Here is a 23,245-nt window from a genome sequence, read left to right as displayed (position 1 = left end):
ATCTGCAAACACAAAATCATACTAGAACAACCACAATATATATATATTTTTTTTTTAAGAAATAGATACACAATACATTGTGACTTCTCCAAGTGATAAGATGGATGTGAGGCCACGCCCCCTCAGTCTCCACCTCCCACCCCCTCCTCCTCACCCCTCTCACACGGTCACTTGATTCAGTTCTCATCAGACCGCGTTGGCTGCGTGCCAAGAATATCGCTCTGCTGCTAATTCGGTCATCTGTCGTCTGCTAACAGCTGTACAGCTGACATCACTCACTGACAGTTGCATCTTGGCCACTCTCTTGATTGCTCCCTTTATTTCCTATCAGATCGTCCTATAAATGTTCATCTCTATCTTCTCCTTCGAATTTACACTTCAGTTCTTTCTGAGCATCAGCTAAAGAAAGAAATCATTTTTGATTTAGTTCGTCACGATCGCATGTCTTGAGCACGGCGTCAGTCCGACATTTTGTTGAGCGAGCGAGGAGAGAAGTCGGGCAAACACTTGGACAGTGACCCAACCAAAACGTTCAAATAAAGGACTGCTTCATGACGTAGATGGGGTTTCTAGCTATGAATAGAATCTTGAGAGATTCCCCAGGCTAAAGCTACCACTATTTTTGCCAAGGAAGTGAATGCAAACCAGGGAAAAGTCAGAATATTTCGATGACGAGTTATCTCGTCATGCAGGCAGCGAAGCATACATGCTTGCCATGACGAGTTATCTCGTCATGCAGGCAGCCTAGGGGTTAAATACCCAGGTGAGGGAGGGAAGGGACAATCGGAACAGATTTGTTTAAATTACACACAGAAAATAGCAAACTCAGTGTCAAAAACAGTAAATTAGCACCCAAAAATAGTACAGTATTTCAATTTCATAGTTCTGTCACTGGTTTTGTTCCAAAATATTGACACGCCATTACCGTACCCTTTGTTACCTATGTCAATACCAATTCATAAGTAAACAGAATTTCATTATTTTATTACCTAACCAACAAAAAATATGTAATCATAAATTAAGATCAACGCACTCGACCTCTGAAAAAAAAATCCCTCCCTAACAAATTATATATTGTACTTCACTATAAAAAAAAAATTCATGTTTTTCTTTTCTTTTTATGCGACCAGTTTGCCACTTTACATATAGCTGTCAGATGTAAACTAAAGGCTAACAATATATCCCCAGACATATAAATTAACCTGAAAACATCATGACAACTATTCAAATGAGACTTCAGAACACAAAGAGTGACAAAAGTGAACAAGAAGGAGTCTGCTTTTACAATATGGTTTAAAAAAACAAAAACAAAAAAAGTTTACCCTGCCAAAGACTGACACCACATGCCTGGAACACAGGCCACCAACAAGCTCTCTCCAGCCCTCCCAGTCCACGCTGATAGACTGCTACTAAAATCATCACCTCCCCACCAACTTGTACAGTGGAGTTTCACAATGCTTCCTTCCTGCAGTCGTTTCTCTTACCTGTATCCCAGAGAAAGCCGCAACAACGCATCTATCAGTTAACAGAACATCCCTTACTTGCCCAGCTAAATTGCGCCCAACAACAACCTCCCACAACACGGCAATTTTCATCAGCGTACTGATGTTGGTCGTTAAGTGGAAAAAGATCTGATCTGAACACAGTGAATTTGGCTCTGTGAAATCCTTGGCTTTGAATTAACTAACAAAATCATACACAGACTAAAAAAAAAAAAAAAAAACCTCCATTATTGAATTTTGTCTTTTTAGCCTATTTACCATTCCTTTGCTGTCACTGTTTTTTATGGTACATGTCATGTGGTGGTATATCAGACACTGCTGACACTGATCTGATGCATTGTTTTGTTGCTACTAGCAGAAAGCCTGATTACTAGTTGCTTGGAATGTTGGCCAAAATGTAATCAGTCACCCCAAACAGACTGCCAACCAGACTGTCTTTTACACAGCCTCTACTTCAGTTGTCCGAAAAAAACAAAACATAAAAGAACAAACAACAATCTACTTAGTTTCAAGAAAAACAACTTTTGATCCAAATGGACCAAAATCTCAAAGCTTAAACAAGCGCACCCCCACCCTTCCCTGCACAAAAACATTTACTTGGAAGACAAGTGTACAATTATACAAAATACTTTGAAACAGCAGCCTATATGCCTGAATCATGTAAGTAAAGGGATTTGGGGGAAGGAGCAAAATCAAACCAGACATAAACTTTGAGAAAGAAAAAAACCTGAGCATGGCCTACAACTATATTTTTATGATTTTTTCCCCCTTTTTTGATTGGGCTGATGATGAGGTGGAGGTGCTGGGTCTTAAACTCTGTCTAGCAATGAAAATATGAAATATGATAGACACTGTCAACATCTCATTTAATAATAATAGTCAGCAATATGAATAGTCAATAAGAATTAAAAAAATAATAATGGAAAAAAAAAAAACACATTCAAAATGAATGTGGAAATATAATAATAATCAAAATCATATCAATAATAATAACTATAATAACAGCTATTATTCAATAGGAATGAGTAATCAAAGCATTCCTTATGAAAGATGACAACACTACCCAAGGCTGATAAAAGCCCCCAGATAATAATAAACGTCATGACGCATAACCCAGCTTACTGAACAGTCAGTAAAATTAATGACTGACTAACTCACTGGATCAGTCACTGAAACAACAGACTGACAGATAAAAATGACTGACTGCCCAAATGATTCTCATGCAGTACCCCTTCTGCCTCTGCACCACAATTCTATGACTGGCCATGAGCTTTAACTCTGTCTGCACCAATGGCCACTAAAGTGTTCCACCTGCGAACACACTTCCAGATAAACAACCACCCGGGTTCTGATGAGCAGGTCATAAACTGCCCACATGACAACTCGCCACCACAAGCTAATTAAAGTATCATCATCTCCTTGCAGGAAAACACTGGCTAGGCAATACAGTGTGCTGCGTGTCAATGTGCAAGTGACTGGCCACACGACTCACTTTGCTTCGCATGTGTTGAAACTGGCATCTCAAGTGAGTAATTCCCTTGATGACAAAGTAAAGGGTGACTCAGTTTTAATGCTGCTGGTCATAAGAATATCACAAACGGAAAGGTTCTGACGCTGAAAAGGTGGATGAGGATGAAGAATATACCTATATTTATATATAAATACTTATGACTACTGTAACAGACCGGGTGATTCAGACCATGACTCAACATCAGAGACAAGTGAGGGATATGTGGGGGTGGTCATGTATTTTGGTCAGACCTTATAAACTAATCCATAATAATCTGTGCACTTTTTACCAGCTCATCAATTTGGCTTTATCTCTTTTTTTTTTCTTTTTTTTTTCTTTCTTTTTTTTTCTTTTTTTTTTTACACATAACATAAAATGATATCACACCACCACCAGCCTAAAACTAAGCTAAACCATTCATATCCACAGAAACATAAAAAGACTGTCATCATCAATAAAATAATTTTGTAAGTTCTAAAATCTAACTTCTCTGTGTGTATATGTGTGTGTGTGTAAAAACGTGTGTGTGTGTGTGTGTATTTTGTTGGGTTTTTTTGTTTACTTTGATTTTGTTTTGTTTTTTCCATCTTCACGTGTCCACATAAATCCACCTTGAGATTTTCTGTTTGTCCCATTCTTCTTCTGTTTCCACTTCCAACCACAAAACCAACAAAATAACAAAAAACACAAAAAAAAGTCTTCAGTCAGTTATCACTATAGGTATCAAATCAACACTTCCTACTGCCTGCGACATGATTCTTGTCTTTCTTCTCCCAAATCTTAAAGTCTTAACTCCCGAGAGCAAGGTTTCGGTTGCGCATGCGCACTAGAGCCTATCCATAAAAGGGAAAGGGGCGGAGTTTATCTATAAAAAGCGCGAGCACGTGTCCGGTAGGTTAGTAGATCGTCATATTTCTCTCCGTTTGCATGTTTTACAAACAATGTGGTCGTTTACGGTTGCCAACGTCGAGGGGCTGTCTGCATGCTTTCCAATTCTCACCGGACAGTACCACGGGCTGGTGCTATTTTTATCTGACAGACACGTCTAGCGCAAACACAAACCGCTCTAGCTCCGCCCCTTTTCTCTGCATTCAAATTTTGTATTACGTGTAGCTGACACATTTTGTACTTTCCAAAGTCAATTCAGGTCTAGATTGGAAGCTGCTAGACAAATCTCGCTCTCTGCCATAAATGAAGCCAAACCGTAGCTTTATTAGGCTTTTATTTTGAATAAACCTTCACCGACGTCACAGTGTTAGACTCTGGTGAGAAACTGGCTTGATTCAAATCGCCCGCCATTTATAGTCCGGTTCAGGCTTTAAGCAGCCTAGTGTACTGGTGCAGAAACCTGCTTGAAATAATAAACACCATATCACGCTTTACAAATTCTTTTTTAAAAAAATGAAAGTAGAATAGATGTACAATTGTTTTATATAAGTCTTTGTGAAAATGTATATAACCAAGGACAAAAAAAAACAAAAAACTGAAAAATACACAAAATTAGGTCCCAGCATTAAGAGATGCTTAACTAGTCTCCTCCGCCACCCTCCCCAAATGCAGTCATGTCTATTGATAATCTCCCTCAGGGTCATTTTTTTTTCTCTCTGTACAAAGAAGTTTTGTTGTTTTCTCCTTAAACAATACAATTTATATTTATACAAAAAAAAGAACAACAACAAAAACAAAAAACAACAACAAAAAACAAGCAAAAAAATCTAAGAAAAATCCAAGGATTAACAAACAGCGCTGAGAATAATCATGTCTTCACCCAACAGCCACAACACTGATCATATTCCACTATGACCCAATCCCCAACCCCTTACCTTGGTTGTTTGATAAGGACTATATACTTAAAATACACAACAACTTTCTTTTTTTGTTTTTTGTTTTCACTGCTTCGCAAAAGTAAGAGAGCGGTGTTGGAAATCACAGAAAATGAGGTTTGGCGCAGCTGGACAGTCAACTGGAACACGTGAAGAGGCCGTCATGTCGTCTTTCAGTCTCCGCTACCTCAACCCCTTTTTTGCTGCTTGGTGAATCGTGGAATCCAGCTTGTCTGTGGACACACCCACACACACACACACACACACATGGTTTTCCATCACTTTGTCATACAAGTTACTTCCAATCACAAGAGGGTGGGGGATATTAAATTAAGTTTAAAAACAACAACAAAAAACAAAACAAAATAAACTCCAGATGAAACAGGGCATTGACTGTATTTAATTTAGAACAAACAGAAAAAAAAGAAAGAAATGGAAGCAGACTTACATATTTTGTGCTTTCCTTTGATGGGGAACTTGATGAGCAATTGCTGTGGGTTTTCACAGATGAACACATAGGGGCTTGCTGACTCTCCATCGGGAAACTGAAACCAAGGACAATTTGCACATCATCCTTCAAACCAACAGAAACAATGCAACATGACTGGCACACTAGCTATTTTCAAGAATCATTTTTTTCAGACCGTCACCCCATCCAGGTTTTCTTCACAGCAGTTGGAAACATCATGGAAGGCAAGGAAAGCCTTGAATGCAAGACTTTCTAGACAAGTGAGGTGGTTATCCGGTCCTGGAGAATCTCTCTCAACAGAGTCTGGAACCATTCTCTACTGGCAGGAACCACAAACAGCACATTTAAGGAGTCAACAACAACACCTGGTAAAGAAGATCAGGCACATTCATACACATGAACTTAGGATAAGCTTCTAAAGTTCCATCAATTCTTCATCGCAGGATTAAAAAGGAAAAAACCAAACTAACCAAAACATGATCAACAGATGATACATAACAAAACTATAACAATAACAGGCACACAAAACCAAAAATTGTCAAATGACACCTAACACATCTTTGATGCAAAATAAGAATACAATAAGACCAAGGCCAAAAAAGGACAACAGATATTCAAGGTTTCCTAGAAAAAACACAGGTGCATGGACCCACAAGCAGAAAAAAGGAAGGAAGAAATAACTGAAAGAAAAGGTAAAATAGCCAGAAACAAAGACAGTGATGAAAAATAGGAAATTTCAAGCAAAGAATTTCCAGAAGATGGGGATACAAATGATACTGAACTCACTCTGGCTCAGTGACTTAGTTATTATCGTCATCAGTAGGGGGCTTTGTAGGTGGTGTCCTAAGTACATCAAAACAGGCACTACTGAACACCACCAAAGTGACTCAGCAGTACCACAGGTTCTCCCCTGATGAGTGGCCTCCTTGTGACTTAACATCGATGGTTTCCTGTGGAATGCCGATGCCAGGACTGCGACAGATGAACTCTGCTGTGGTTGTGTATGGGGTACTAAGTGTATAAATGAGCGGCATGGGAGTAAAGCCTCTGAAATGGTGCAGATGATGGGACACACACTCACACACAGACACACACAAAAAGTCATACTGAAAGAGCGCCCAGTATCTCCAGCGGTGGGAGCTTGAGGAGTCCAGAAACAGCTATCAATCTCTCTGCTGTCAACATTTGCAGTTTTCCTTGAACGAGCATGCTATGTTCTGAAGTGAATGCATATTTCCCCAAGTCATGTTGACAGATTCACAATGGGAGGTCAAATATATCAGCTACAGCATGCACATCAACAACAAAGGGATTAACTAAGGCACTAGCAGCTCTGTACAGGTACAGACCTGAGAAACACCTTCACCATATACTGACAGGGTCTGAACCATGGACTTCAGTACAGCCCAAAGCCCAAAGCTCTAATCACCTGGGGATCACTCCCACACTCTCATCTGTTTCAGGCAGGTTATCATATTTATCCAGAGACTAGTCTGGCAGCCACACACCATTAGCAAAGCACAAGTATTCTTTACCTTCTGACGGTAGTCCTCTTGAGACTGACAGTCCACTAGGTCCACACAGCCAAGTAGACAGCCTGAAGGATAGTCCGTGGGGAAGTCCACCTCACCTGGAAAAGTCCACGCCACATGACTGTTTCTAATCTGTCTTTAAAATACGCTCCTTCAGCCACTAACACACTACACTGCTGTTTTACTTGCTCATCTACTCTTGTGCATCCTCACTGAAACTGGATTCAGCTGCAGGCAAACTCAGATTAATAAAACAGACATAGAAGTATCAAAATGGCTGGAGAGCTATTAGAGATCTCTCTTACACACACACTGACATACAAACTGACATACACACCTTTGCAGAAAACAAAAAAATAGCTGCCTCCATTTCACAGAGGATCCATACAAAGCCTTACCTTCATACTGGAACTGATAATGGCGCTCTAATTCGGAAATTTCCTCAGGAGATGCCGTCTGTGCTGTGGAGGCAATCCACAGCCGACCTCTGTGAGCTGTGTACCATGTTCTGCCTTCATGTCTGCAAGACATACAACAGTCAAAAGGGTCACATACTGTTCTGTGTTGTGCTGTGAAGATAGTGAATGAGTGAATATGAGTGAGAGACTGAGTAAGAGAGCGAGTGTGAAAATGTTTAAGTGTGTGTGAGTGAGTGTGATGTGTGTGTGAGAGAGTTTGTGAGAGAGTTTGTGAGAGTGAGTATGAGAGTGATGGTGAAAGTGAGTTGTGTTCTGTGTGTGTGTTGAAGTGTGTGTGTGTGTGTGTGTGTGTGTGCGTGCATGCATGTGTGTGTATGTGTGAAATGGTACGCTGTGCTGTCTGATATTGTGGACAAGCATTTCGTGCATGGATTTGCTGGCTGACTGTTAATGTTTTCCACTGTTTCATACTTTAAAATGCGCTGTTGATTTGGTCAGTGTTACGTACTGGTATACACCCCAAAACAAGACTAAAATCTTCCTCACACTCCTGCTATCCATTTCCATGCGTGCGTGCGTGTGTGCATGACTGAAGCCTGACTGAATGTCACAGGAAATGAATGATGAGCTACCAAGGGCAGCTCTCAGATGGCTCTACCCAGACAGGCAGCCGGTTGTGCAAATGACTCAGTAGAGCTTGATCTCTGACCAAGGACATGCACTACAGAAGTATCGTTACCAGTAATCAACACTATGTAAGTATCCATATTGATCAATCAATCGAAAAAAAAAAAACCACCCTGCCTTCCCTCCTGCCATGCTGACTCACTTACATTTTGATGCCTGCTACCAGGAGAGATGCCCATGGCTGGTGCATGCTGAGACACTGCCCTTCATCTGTCATCTCTCGCAGCTCTCGATCCTGTATCACCCCGCCCTTCGACTTGCCCATGTCAGAGGTTGACTTGGTCGATCTTCCTGCCGCCGTCTTGCTTTTAGGATCTGGCACAAACTGAAATTAACGGGGTCAGCTGTAGTCTTCCATTGATGCAGGAAAAAAAGGAAGAAAGGAAAGAAATAAGGCATGCTTCTGAAAAAAGGCAGGTATATCTATGGAATAACATGAGACAGGTATAAGGATTGAAAATTCATTCTTCCAACAATGAGAGAGAGACTCGCTGTGTGTGGTGTGGTGTGCCAACACACAAACAACATCACATTCCACTTACAATATATGCCTACCTCTAATGAAAAAATCAGGAACAAACAGAAATTTTACAGAATTCTCAGGAGAGCACAATATTTCTTTTTTTTCAGATTCAATATGACGATAACCATCATCACCGCCACTATGTCTGATGGAGACTTAGCATTGTAAGTTTCTTCTTGTCTTTCTTTGTTGCGAATATGGCCACAGTGTATCGCATTCTTTCCTGAAGATCAGGCAGCATCATTTTCCTCCACAACACCCCCAAAGATGTAGAAGATGAAAAACTCACCTTTTAGATCACTGTGTGACACACAGTATTAACAGGAATAGATTACCAAAAGACAGATGTCAGCCAACCAAATGCCATACCAAGCATGCTAATGTTGCATGAAAAATTGCAGCCAAGGCTGGCGAAATTCGGCCATGACTGTTGCTCTTTGTAACATCAATATAGGCATCAATATGATTAGGACTATACAATTTCATAACACTAACTCATTCTTCACTGCCCAATGACTTCCTTCATTATACTCTGTACTGGCCGTTTGTTAATGTTACAAGAAAAATATCTATAAAAAAAAAAAAGAAAAGAACGCAATTACATACAGCAGTGAAATTTTGTGATGATACAAAGAATAGAATGGACTAACATTTCGTGAAGTTTCAAAGCACTCATTAAATCACTGACTGATTTATCATATTTTGAAAAAAATCCGTGTTTTTCACAACTCACATAAAGGGGGTCAGTTTTTCTCATATAACAGAAATTTTACAAATGTGGTCTTTTGTAACCATAGATATTTCCTAACTGTAGCAACTGAATGGGCAAATATGTATGCACAGTGGATATCCACGAAAGAATCAGTTTGTATTCGACTTTGAGCCACAGAACTTGCTGAAGTTGACCGAGACACCATCTTGTCGAGTGAACGAGCAAGAAGGGTGACTGTACGCTCGCATGTATTGTACTCAAACAATGGCATTTTCAGCCACAATAAAAGTACAGGTGCACTTTTGAGTGACTGTAGAACAGAGCTCAGCTGTGCCATTCAGTTTCGCACAAAACCGCGAACCTATGAACTACAAATTTTCAAACTCGCGGTACGCTATAGCGTACCACAGTAACAAAGCGTTGTGCACATGAGGTACACTATAGTGTACCTTAGTATAGAAAGAGTTAAGCACAACAAACTGAATAAATATATATATATACATATACATATATCACATCTATACTGTCTTCTGTCTCATAAACCTTAAGGTTTCGTGACTATGAAATATTCTATTCCACCATTCTGTTTTTATCAATGTGAGTAGAAATGTGGTGAACAGGTCTGTGTGGCGCTCCAACAACTCTTCACAGAGTTGAGGGAGAAGAAGAAGGAGAAGGAGGAGGAGGAAGAGGAGGAGGAGGAGGAGAAGACGAAGACAACAATGAAGATGATTTTATTCTATCCCCACAAAAAGACAACACCTTGACCACATCCTACCCCCCACACCCCTCTACCTGTGGGGCAGGCTGTACGATGGTTGGGTTGACCAGGTAGCCCATCTCCCCCTTGTTGTCGCCTCGCCCTGCCTCCCTGGCCCTCCCGTACTGCACCTCCTGGACCACAGCGTCACGGTGATCGTACATCGTCCTCCCCACCGTGTTCGCCTCCTCCACCACCTGCCTCCCCGCGAAGTCCAGCGTCACCTGCACACAGCCACAGCTTCAGTTCCAGTTTCTCAAGGAGGCGTCACTCCATTCAGACACATCCACGTACTCTATCCACATCTGCTAGGCAGATGCCTGACCAGCAGCATAACCCAGCGCACTTAGGCCTTGAGTGCATGCATATGCAAACCTATCGAATCATTTTTTTTCCACATAATTTTTGCCAGACAACACTCTTATTGCCATGGTTTCTGTTTCAGTGCACCAGGTGCATGCTGCAAACAGAACCTTGGTTTATCGTCTCATCCAAATGACTAGATGCTCAGTCTGATTTTCCAGTTCAACTTGGGGAAAAAGGGCAAGACCTGCATTCAAGCCTAAACCCTCATGGTCATAGTACTGGCAGATAAGTGTCTTAACCATGCTGTCACCTTCTTCTACACTGCCACAGGAATCTACTGTTACAGTTTCTGACCGCTTGCTAATGTCCTGCGTTTATGGTGACATGCACAGCTGTCTGTCTGTCTCTCTCTCTCTCCTTCAGTCTTTCCGCTGTCTCATGAAGCTCACCTCTGTTCACACATTTCTGTTTCTGTCTGCCAGCCAGCCTATCTGCCTCTCTCTCTCCTTTCTCTGAAGTTCACAGCCAAATTAATAGAAAAAAACTAAGCACTCAGAAACGTATTACAGCAGTTTGCAATGAATTTGTTCATGCACCTTGCTGAATGTCATTTGATTCACACCCACACAAACAAAACATGTTGAGGTTGACAATAGATTTCTGGTTTGCACAGATCAAGATGAGGTAAGCAGTAGCAAATGAAAATCTGCTAATCCTGATAAGAAATGGTGAATTACAACACAGAAACATAACAGGCCAAGGCACTTGCAGCATACATGGCCTTTGGTGAAATCAACAAATAAACTGACATCTTAAAACCTACCTCTTTCAAAATACATCCTCCATACTTTTACTTGTCCAGCCATATTTTCTCCAGCCTTCTGTCTGCATGTATTTTTTAGTTTTGGCTTTCATCCTTTTGTTTCAGAGTTATGCATGCCAGTGAAAGTTGGGTGTGAAAGTACTTTGATTTGTTTCTGCACAAGATTCAGTGCTGTATAAATACATTTATCATCATTGTTATTATCATTATTATTCATCAAGTCTATCAGTTCATGCTGCTCATGGTCAGACAATCAGGTTCCCAGATCCCAGTGACTCTCACCAACTTTTTCTCCCCATCCACCAGACCTAGTGTAGTGGTCCAGGATGCTAGTCATTCGGATGAGATGATAAACCAAGGCCCCATGTGCAGCATGCATTTAGTGCACATAAAGAACGCAAGGCAACAAAAAGGTTGTCCCTGGCAAAATTCTGAAGAAAAATCCACTTTAATATATGTGTGTATGTGTGCGCATGACCGAATGATAAAAAATGAATGATGCGCGCTTGAAAGCAGCTGTCAGTCAGCTCTACCCAGGTAGGCAGCCTGTTACACAAATGACTCCATGTTTTTGTACAGCACTGGACTTAAAGTCTGGTCTCAGACACAAAGACGGGCACCTTAGAAGCATCAACAATGAAATATAATAACCTTCCTATCTTTGCGCGACGCAAAGCGAGCAGACCTCAGCTCCTCCTCACGTTTCCGCAATGCCTCACGCTCATTTTTGTTCAGCCATCGGTTGGTGTCTGTGGCGTAGTAGTCACACTGGTCATCTATAACCTGTGTCCTCCTTGCACTGCAAACATAGGACCATGAAACATCATCTTCGTTCGTGGAGTGTGACTCCCATGTTTATTCATATCAATACACGAGTGAGCTTTTACGTGCATGTCTGTTTTTACCCCTGCCATAGGCAGATATACTCTATTTTCGGGGGGTGGGGGTGTATGCCAAGTATGTTCTTGTTTCTAAAACCCACTAAAGACTGACATGGATTACAAGATCTTCACATGTGTATTTTATATTCTGCATGCATATACACACAAAGGGGGTTCAGGTACTAGCAGGTCTGCAAATCGGTTGACCTGGGAGATTGGAAAAATCTCCACCCTTTACCCACCAGGCACTGTGACTAAGATTTGAAACCAGGACCCTCAGACTGAAAGTCCAATACTTAAATCTCTCGGTTGTTGCACCCATCAAAATGGGACTTGAAGAAGCAGGTTATTTTGGGTAACTGATGGAAGGTTGATTGCAACTAATTTTTAGACAACCCTCCCCTCCTTCACTGTAGCAGTTTACTGTGTATGACATCAATAAACTGTGTTGATCTACTGGCCATAACTGCTAACAGATATTAACAGTGTCCTAACAATTCAACATTTTCAAAAAAAGATTATTTGTATTTCAGGATTAGTGACACCGAAGGCAAGAATTACAATACAGCTGAAACTAAGACCAGTTACAGCCAGAAAAGAGGCAAGAATCACAATAAGGTTGAAAACTAAGACCAATTACAGCCAGAACGGAAAACAAAAATTAGAGGAAACTGAACACATCTGCCAGCAAACAAACACCAAACACATATGTTGTTGTTTTTTTAAAGGAGGAGAGAGAGAGTAAGTGAAAATGATTTTAAAAATACAAGACTCCCAACATGACCAGAAAGAAGAGCGGAACAGAGAGCTGACCTGGTTTTATCAAACTCCAGCAGACGATCTTTCTGCTTCACGGCTTTCTCCAGCCCCTCCTGCATGCGGGCGGACACAGACGGAAGCACCTCCCTCTCCCCCCCTCCTCGGCACAGTGGTGTAAACTTATCTGCATCACGCATCAGTGACTGCCGGAGCTTTTCACTTTTCTTGGACCCACGATCCAGCACTTCTTGGTCCTCTACTGTGGCCACCTGCCGAGATCAGTTTTAAATGCTGAGTGTTATAATCAGAATTCTATCATCTCTGGATGTGTTCCATTAAATCAACTTTGTAATTTTATCAAAGTACACTGACATTCACAGCAAATACTTTCTTCTTTTTTTTCAAATCAAGAGGCTCCCTTGCATCTTACGACAACAATGATCAATCAAGTTATGCATTCATGCAGGGAAAAGACAGCATATCTTCAAGTATAAGAAATCGCAAATGAAATGAGTCTCTCCAAATAGAGACATGTCAGCAGCAAGGGCATGTCACACCCACAGATAAAATTTGACTTGCAAAAGCATTTTGAAATTACTCCTAAACTGATAAAGTGTACTCGTGTAAACACTGACTGCATTTTGGGTGTGGTATTGTAACTCTTTGTGGTGATTTGACCACCCCTAATCCAAACCAATTAGTTCTGACAGAACTCTTCATTGCACCACGGAGACAGTGAGAGACAACAACAAAGGCAAGCGAAGGTCAAAAGTCTGACTGTACTGACCAGATGTCCACAGAAAAGACAGGGTCCCGCCCCCTCCTGTTCACACACCACACGGCCACAGCTTAGACAGTTGTTCACCAGCTTGTGTTTCAGGGCCTGGCACTCGCACTGTGTTCTCCCTGAAAAAAAACCCATTTCAGTCAATCATTAATTATCCAACTAAATAAACCAATGAACAATAATAATGATGCATGTATGTGTGAGAGTGAAGTATACATGGACATTTTCAAAAATGTGAAATATGTAACCATGTATAAGTATGTTGGCCTCAACACTCAGAGACTGACATAAGCTTACACCTGGGCAAACAGTGAAGTGAGAGCTGTATGATCAATGCTTTCTCCTCTGCAATGGAAATCTACAGTTTAGTCTTTGGTGAAGGACTATGACTCTCAAACAAGGAGGCATGATTGTACAGGCTCTTTGTATTGCAGTCATGGGGACTCACTGGCCTTTGAGAACCATCCCAGCTCTAAATGTCCAAAAACTCTCTTGGCTGAGAGAGTGAGGATGTAACCTGGGCAAGGCATTATCCACTATAATCAAATTCTAGCCATGAAAGTCAGAACAGTAGCTGCCTCCTTTGTTGTTCTGATGGTCTTAGTTGGACACCACTATCATATATTTGTATGTACTCAAGCAAGTGCCTGTGCATGTGCTTATTCATGCGCACATGCAGTTATAAAACTTCAGATGTGTGCACAAGCATGGGTATGAGCATGTATACATGTGCATGTGTGCATGCTCTTCAGTACAAATTGTTAATTTGGAAAAAAAAAATTGCTTAAGAAGAAAATGTGTGCTTGTGAGTGACTGTTTTTCTGTGTTGTGTATTTGTGCCCCTGCAAGCAGGGATCAGGTTCAACATCGGTCATCGGTCATTGACGCATTTAATTTTGAAATGACCTATTGTTTTTCAAGTTGCCAGGTCACATGACTTATTGTTTTTATGACCAGTCGGTCAACCAAAGTAACCATCTCTCTCTCTCTCTCTCTCTTTAACAATCGTGATTGCTTTGTCGTCTGCTCCTACAGGAAATGACTATAAACTGATTTATTAAAATACGGATCCGTGACGAAACGAAATCCGAAACGAATCTTTATCGCTGCCTTTCGCGAGCTTCGGCGAGAAGAATTGGCTTTCCAACTTTTGCATTAACCATTAGCCCGGGACGGGTGATATTTGACCTATTGATTTTCAAAATGACCTATTGATTTTATGTTCTTCCGGTCTTATGACCTATTGTCTATTGAACCCATCCTGATCTCTGCTGCAAGTATCATAAATATATCTGTGCATGTGTGAGTTTGTATGCATGTGATTGTGTCAGTGTGCTGATAAGTATTATTTCTATACAAGAGTGTGAATGTGTGAGCCCAAAGGTGCACACGCATCCATGTCTATGTGTGTTTCCATACATACTTGCATGTTCAGCCATGCACTCTCACCTGGAAGCTTGATGACCAATTTCTCCTTCCCCTGCTGACTGTACAGCGGAACAAACTTGCTTTTCTTTCTCGCTCCCTGACCCACTGGGCTGTCTCTCACCACTTCACCGTTCTGAACTGGTTTGGTCTGCAGCATCGATACGTATAAAAATGCATTCAAATGCACAAACCAAGGTTGCACACACACGCACTCATACATGTATACACAAAGATGCGCACATTCACTTACGGTTTCACATTTACACACACCGACACACACATACATACACAAGGATGCGTACATACACTTACACACACACATGTAACCACAACTCACATGCAACTACACACATACACATGCACACAATTCTGCAATTCAAGTTGTAATTTTCACCTCACACTGTTACAGTAGTAGCTTACCTTACAAAAAACAACTGTTGCTGGTGCCAGTGTTGGTATTAGTGAATGAAATAGTACAAATGTATAAAATACCGTAATTTTCTTCCACTGTTCCAGTATAACTTTAAAGGCAAAGTTACAGCACATAAGGCTGCCAGAATTTCAAAATTCATATAACTAGCCACATACTTCTGATAAAATGCACTTGCAGAAAATCCTGAGTGAGAAGTCAGTCCTCTGTATATTTCCTCTTGTGCGGACCCACATATAATTGTGTACTCACTGACAGATGGTCTATGATCTGTATGTCGCTGTGAACGTCACGAGAGCAAGGAAGTTGAAATCTTTTTGTTAGCACAGATTTGAAAAAAATGTCAGAAACTGACCTGCATGCCTCCAAAATAAGCAGAACATACCAGTCAATACCAAACTCTTTTAGAGATCTTTAATATATATATATATATATATATATAAAGAAGAGAGAAACAGACCAACATGCCAAACTGAAACTATTCTGAAAATCTATTGAACAAAAAAGAAGAAGAGAGAGAAACAGACAAAAAGACAACTACAAGACCAGCATTCCACTCCACTCACCAATAAACTAAAATACACCCACATCTGAGAACACAGGAACATAACCACAACTGACCAGAGAAGTGAGCCACACACTGAACATATTTATACTCACTCCTCCCATTCCTGATCTTTCTACAATCAACATGATTTGATTTGATCTTTCTGTGAAGATGAACACACAGAAGAAACTTTCCCACATTGAAAAAAAAGCACAACTGTAGCAACAAAGACCAAAGCATTCGGTCTGCGAGTACCCATTCTTCTGCACATTCACCAACAGATATTTTCTTTTCCTTCCAATCTGTTTCATGCAAGACAACTGAAAAGCACCCTACCTCCTCACCGACCAGCATGTCACCAATTAGCCTCAGATTTGACAAGTTAACCTGTTCAGGCTGTGTGGTTGCTGGCCCGTTGACAGAGGTCCAATCTCCATTCACTGTCTGCTGTGCTGGTGAGACGTTGCTGCCGTTCACAGAGTCAGCAGTCAGGACTGATGCTTGGGAAGCACTGGTTTTGTTCTTCCCCCTCTTCTTCTTGCTCTTGGGCTGCACATACACCTGTGGCTGTTCCACTTTCTTGTAGACCTGAGGACAGAAGTGTCAACAGTCACAAACTGTGTTATGCTGGAGTGTCAAACTCCATCCGTTTCCAAGGCCTACTCCCTTTGTGTTCAGAAATGATACAACTATATATAGTATAATACTACAAGGCTGGTGTGGTGAAGACTTTTCCTATACCTCCATCACTGAAACCGTACATGTGTAACTTAAGCATGGTGTCTGACTATATCTCACCCTATAGTAGCACTACAGGTAGTAGTGGAAGTAGTAGTAGGGGCAATAGTAGTAGTGGCAGAAGCAATAGTATCAAAAGTACAGGCAACAGCTGCAGCAATAGCACTAGCAGCGGCAGTAGTACTTAGCATAACACTTCAGCCCTTTGAGGATCACATAACTGTGAAGCCATCCCTGCCTGAGAGGTTTTATTTTTAGCGCTTACTTAGTCTAAAGCTGATTTGTTGGATATGTTAAAGCAAACACTAAAAAAACAAAAACAAACAAAAAACAAGGGCAGCTTGCGTCAATCGTTCACACAATTCCTCACCTGTCAAAGTTGAGAACAATCATTCTAAATTAGTAAATATCATTATCATCAATTATCATCAAAACAAAAACAAAAAAAAGTAAAATTTCAGAACAGTCTGTTTAATGTTTGCCAAGCACTATAACATTATTTTCTATTTCTAGCTGTTTTCACAGACAAACTTGCAAAACAAAAATACTTGCAGTTGGTAAAGTTTGAACTGAACCCAAACTTTGGCAGAAAATCAACCAGAAGTTTAACAAGAGTTGTATGGATCCTTTCCTATTTGTTGTCACTGGAGTTGAAAGGTCAAGCAACCCGTGTGATTAGTCCCTGGAGACTGAATGCTGAGTGCTGCTTAAGTTCTCAGAATGGGAACATAAGTACTCAAAATGGGGCATAAGTACTCAGAAAGGGGTCAGTACTGAAATGCTAACTTACAGTCACATTAGGCGGCGGCCTTCCCCCAAGGGCACACCATCGATCCATGAGGCGCGGCAGGAAAGCCTGAACTGCAGGGTCAGATCCATCCAACAAATTCAACATGTACTCCTGCAAGTCCTCTGCATCCTCCATAGACAAGATGTACCTGTGCCGGCAGTAACAAACCAGTCATCTTCTGACACATCAGTCAAATAGAAATAGTACTGATCATACTGTGTTGTCCACATTAAAATAAATATTATGATGTTTCTGTCCCTTACTGCACATGCATAAGTTGTCTGTTCTGAGCCCTTTGCAATCATGAATCAATTACCATTTATGATAATATATTCTTTCACCTTTGTGAATTTTTCCAGGTATACCTAAGTCAACCTTGGGCTATCAATGTTTTCTTCACAAACTTGTTTGAAATATTAGTTTTTTGGATGCAAAAGCACAAATCTGTATTTTCAGTTTTAAGATTTTCAGTAGGTAACAATAATTTCACAAATTCTACAAGGACAACAGATGATGCTGGAGTGAAAAAACTATGCAAAATAAAATATACAAAAGCAATGGAAAACAAGACATCCACTTCCAGGATCATGGACAGTATGCTTGGCACAGAGATTCTCATTTGCACTGAAATCCTCAATTTGTTCGTGTCAATTACACCACAGTACACTTCCTAATACAGTGGCTTTGGCAATACTGTTAACTGATCATGAGGATAAAGTGTCAATTCAAGTGGTCATCAAAATGTAGGTGTTTGGGTAATTCTAGTAATATCAAAATACGTCATAAATGTCAATAACGGTGGTGGCGTTCTCTGATGTCATGCACGACTAGGTACAGCACTTCTGAATCTTGAGTCCAGTGTCAGATACAAGAAATGCTAAATCCAATGCCTTTTAGTTTTATAGTTTTAATTCATTCCCACTCCCAGTCAATCAGTTCTACTTCATAGTTCATGACAAAAACTTTCAATATGTTGTATAAAACATAAACCAGCACTTTTTCTTACTTGATTGAAGCTCCTCAAGGAGACTATCAAGGACTAATAATTAACACTTCTCAATCCAAAGCAGAGAGGGGCCCGAGACCATGTATAAGTAAATTATAATATTTAATATTGTTGGATATTACAGTTCATAGGGACCCTGTCTGGTGTGGCATTATCCACAACTATCTAATGAGATCCTGTATTGAGACAGTAAGAGTGAGTAACTTGGTTGCAAAATATTTTGTGAAAACCTTTGATTTTCAAGACAATCAATCATGGTGGTATTACACTTTTTCTTCTGTTCAGAGCCAACAACCAAACAGTTATCAATCTGACACATGATAATTGATATTGATAAAGTGAGGCATTGCAAAGATGTGCACAAAAACTCCATCGTGCTTTTGTTGTTAATTTTTTTATTTATACTGCAGCCATTGGCTGGGATTCGAAAACTTGAGACAGGGGGTTTGTCACTGCAGGTGTTAAAGACACATCCATGTTCAGAGTGGCAGCCCACACAGCTTTTTATTCACTAAATCTGCATAACTAATTCATATGATTTAAGTAATAATCATGACTCCTCAAGTGGAGGACAAGGAGAAGGACTAAACAACAAAAACTCCTCACGTGTACAAAGTTTAAATAACAACAAAACTTCATGTTCATCTTCTGACCCTTCTTTTGTAGATATTTCAAATTGCAAATGCATCATACGAACACTGATCAATATATGAATAAACGAAATTAAATGAGAGCACTGACTGAGATAAACCAACCTGATATAGTTAGCATAACAGAAGTGAAACCCAAGCAAGCTAGATTTAAAGTACAGGAAAGCGAAACAGCTATTGAAGGATACGAACTTTTTCACAATCTTGAGAAAGGTAGAGGAATAGCACTTCTAGTTAGGAAAGAAATGAAACCAACTCCAAATGATAGACTCAATAGCACATTCTCAGAGCATGTATTTGTGGATTGTACTCAAGGTGATGGAACATTACTGACAGTTGGGCTGATATATAGAAGACCAGGCAGCACATCTGAAAATAATGAGAAACTTTTCGAACTCATCAGGAACACAGCTGGATGTTTGGAGATTTCAACCTCCCCAGCATCAACTGGGATACAGAATCGTGCAGGAACAAGGAATCACATGAGGCATCTCAATTCCTTCAGGCTTACACTGATGCATGTCTTTTCCAATACCAGAAAGAAATCACACGTTTCAGAGAAGGCGAAAAACCCAGTGCAGTAGACCTTGTGTTGACAAATAAGGAGGATATGATCAAAGACATTAGTACAGAAGCTGGACTTGGGAAAAGCGATCATTTCTGTTTGTTCATTACACTCAATGTGACAACAACTGAGAAAACACAGTCTGCAAGATTCTGCTACAGTAAAACTGATGAAGCTGTACTTAAAAACACACTACAGAAAGCTGAATGGGAAGAGGAATTAAAAGACCTATCTACGAATCTAGCATGGAGAAAATATATGAGGCAATCAAAGCATCAACACCTATGACACGCCCATCAGGCAGACAACGAAAACCATGGATGAACAGAGGAACCTTGGCTGTAGTTGGCATCAGTCCACAAGAAGCACCAACTATTCAGACGCTGGCTCGCTACAAGGAATGCTCAGGACTATGTGAACTACTTGAAAGCCAGAAATAAAGCAAGAAAAGCATGCAGGAAGGCACAGAAGAACATGGAAAAGAAATTGGAGTCTGAGGCAAAAACAAATCCTAATGGTGTATGGAAATATGCAAAGTCAAACACATCTTGCAAGAGCGGTATCCCGGATTTGAAAAAAGAAGATGGTAGCAAAACCAAGACTGACGCTGAGAAGACTGAACTTCTGAACAAATTTTTCAAGAGTGTCTTCACATCTGAAGATCCAGGTCCGGCTCCTGAGATGCCAGAGTACGACTTCAAAGAGACCAAGGATGACATCCTGATCACGGTAGATGGAGTGAGAAAACTGTTGGCTGGTCTACAACCAGGAAAAGCAGCAGGCCCCGATGGACTAGCGCCCAGGATCCTCTCTGTAGCAGCTAACGAACTGGCTGTGCCTCTAGCACATCTGTTCAGACTCACCCTAGATACTGGAGAACCTCCCTCAGAATGGAAGACGGCGAACGTGAGCCCCATTTTCAAGAAAGGCAGCAGAATGTCCCCCAACAATTATAGACCTGTGAGCCTCACTTGCGTCATCTGCAAGGTCATGGAAAAGTTAGTGAGAAGAGCAGTGATGGGCCACCTCGAAGAAAATGACATTGTCACTCGTGAACAACATGGTTTCGTCTCAGGCCGGTCATGTATAACACAGCTACTGGAGGTCATGGACTCATGGGCAGCAGTCGACAAGGGAGGAAGTGTAGACATTATTTACACAGACTTTCAAAAAGCATTTGACACTGTTCCTCATCATCGACTCATGGAAAAGGTCTCTGCTTGTGGCATCAGGGGTAAACTTCTTCGATGGATCGGCGACTTCCTTGCAAACCGAACGCAACGCGTAGTGATCAACGGAGTGATGTCCCAGGAAGGCAACGTAACCAGCGGCATTCCTCAAGGAAGTGTACTGGGGCCCATCCTCTTTGTGATCTACATAGTACATAAATGATCTACCTGCGAACGTGAAGAGCCAAGTAAGGATGTTCGCCAACAACACGAAGTTGTTTACCAGAGTGGATGTTCCGAACAATCATGAAACCATGCAAAATGACTTGGACAAGCTGATGCAATGGTCCGACAAATGGCAACTAAAGTTCCATCCAGAGAAGTGCTGCATCCTTAAACTAGGCCATGAAAGAGAAATGGAGTACTTCATGAACAGTAAAGACAAAGACGGCAACTCAATCAGAGTAAAACTGAAAGAAACACAGGCAGAGAGGGATCTTGGGATGACCATCGACAAGGCGCTCTCTTTCAAGCAACACGCGACACAGGCAACATCAAAGGCAAACCGCGTTGTTAGAGTCATCCAAAGGTCCTTCGACTACCTAACACCAGCAACTTTCGTCCAGCTGTTCATGGGATTAGTCAGACCACTCCTGGAGTATGGTCACTGTGTGGAAGCCAGACGAGAAGAATCAGAAAGGTCTCTGCTCTGAAGTGGAAAACGTCCAGAGGAGGGTGACCAAAATGTTGGGCCCTCTGAAGGACCTCCTGTACCCCGAAAGGCTACATCGGCTGAAGCTTCCATGTCTGGAACACAGGAGAAAGCAAGGAGACATAACTGAAGTCTACAAGTACCTACATGGCTTCTACAAGGTGTCACGCCCTGACTTTCATGTCGCCACGAACTCGCTGAGATCCACCAGAGGCAACTCCCTGAAACTTCAGAAACCAAGGCATCATCTCAACGTGCGGGGCAACTACTTTGCAAACAGAGTTGTGAACCTCTGGAACAGCCTTCCAGATGATGTGGTAACAGGCCATCGGTAGACACCTTCAAGAGAAGACTGGACAAGCACTGGGCAGCACTACCTTCAATGTACGATCCAGAATGCCTAGCCTAAATTGTTATAATAAGTGATCTGATTGGCACCATCCTCAAACCACCCAGGCCAATCAGTTTCAGTTTTGAGAACCTGCACATGGTCCTATGAAAAACTCAAAAAGGACCTGAATCTTGTAACGTCAAAGTCATGATTATATACAGGCCCCACTGCTTTGCTAGCGTGGTGTGGAATAATCTTCCAGGAAATGAGCGTAAGACTGAAAGTTATCTGTGTAAACTGTTCATTACACTTTTCCGTTGTTTTATATGGGGCTCCCCACTTTAGTTTTCGAAGAGCTGGGCGTTGATCCTCGATTGTTACGAAGATCGGTGGCCCGCATTTCCATGAAACGCCGGAACTGAAGTATGCATACATGTATATATATTCACTGAACGTTACATCCAGTAATTATTCGGGACTGATATCGTGCTGCTCACTGCACACCGATCGAAGATCGATACCTGGTTTTTCCCTCACGTCAGCACAAATTTATTGTAACCGATTACAGACAAAAGTAGCTATATTTGGAACGGGAAAGGCTCGAAAGAAATCAATTTAAACTATTCCTAAAGTTTGATTGACAAATCAGATTAAATTAATAATCGTAATTATTGCACCACGAAGTGTAAGTTATGAAAGCCCAGTATTTTCTTGGAACATCCCATCTGGCGATTTTTATTTTATTTTATCTTATATTCTGGTGGCCAAGCAAAACTAATAAAGCAACTATTTAAAAACTACCATCTGTGTCCAATGATCGTACAATTAAATACGGAACTTACTGTGCATTTTCTTCGGAAACGTCTAGTCCAAGTTTTGATAGCTCGTCGCAGAACCACTTTTCCACAAAAGCAGCCATTTTCACGTCTGCATGCAAACACTGTCTTCAGTTTCGGAAAGTTAGAAATGGGAGGTAAGCCCAGTTAACCGGAAGTTTTTGCAACACTTGAAAGAAACCTTAAGGCAGCACTGCGGGTAAAATAAAGGAATTTGGATTAAAATTTGCGTTTGGTTCGATTGTGAGCAACAAAACCTTTCTTTTTACAATGAAATAGAATAAAATATACTGATCACAGTGATATAAAGATAACCCTAAAGCTTTCTGGAGATATGTACAACTGATCAAAAACTAAAATGAAAACAGGAGTGAGTCCATTAACAACTAAAGATGGAGACACAGTAGAAACAGACAGTGGAAAAGCGGATATTTTGAATTCATTTTTTTCTAGTGTTTTTACAAAAGAAGATATAAGTACTGTACCTTCTCTAAGTGCAGCTTCAAAGTCAAATGGTAAGATTTTGGAAAGTGTAGATGTTTCAGTTGAA

At 41.0% G+C, this 23,245-nt stretch overlaps 1 protein-coding gene across 2 annotated transcripts; it reads right to left on the bottom strand.

The window, feature by feature from the left end:
* Positions 1-757: 757 nt before the first annotated feature.
* Positions 758-22,815, bottom strand: LOC143282051 (activating signal cointegrator 1-like). Of its 2 annotated transcripts, none has more exons than XM_076587491.1 (13): positions 22,702-22,815; positions 17,427-17,574; positions 16,235-16,486; positions 14,943-15,069; positions 13,494-13,612; positions 12,761-12,975; positions 11,718-11,865; positions 9,973-10,161; positions 8,089-8,267; positions 7,235-7,356; positions 6,840-6,934; positions 5,284-5,380; positions 758-5,068 (listed from the first exon to the last, which is right to left on the bottom strand). In XM_076587491.1, the coding sequence occupies exons 1-13, from the start codon at positions 22,776-22,778 to the stop codon at positions 5,019-5,021; spliced, it is 1,818 nt and encodes a 605-aa protein (XP_076443606.1). In that variant the 5' UTR covers positions 22,779-22,815; the 3' UTR covers positions 758-5,018. The 2 variants fall into 2 exon arrangements, with proteins under 2 accessions (XP_076443606.1, XP_076443607.1); XM_076587492.1 differs by having other exon boundaries at positions 16,286-16,486.
* Between the last annotated feature and the right edge of the window lie 430 nt (positions 22,816-23,245).

The sequence above is a fragment of the Babylonia areolata genome, chromosome 5 (genome assembly GCF_041734735.1).
Source record: "Babylonia areolata isolate BAREFJ2019XMU chromosome 5, ASM4173473v1, whole genome shotgun sequence".
NCBI classification, from domain to species: Eukaryota; Metazoa; Mollusca; class Gastropoda; order Neogastropoda; family Buccinidae; genus Babylonia; species Babylonia areolata.
This window is presented reverse-complemented; position numbering and strand designations above follow the sequence as displayed.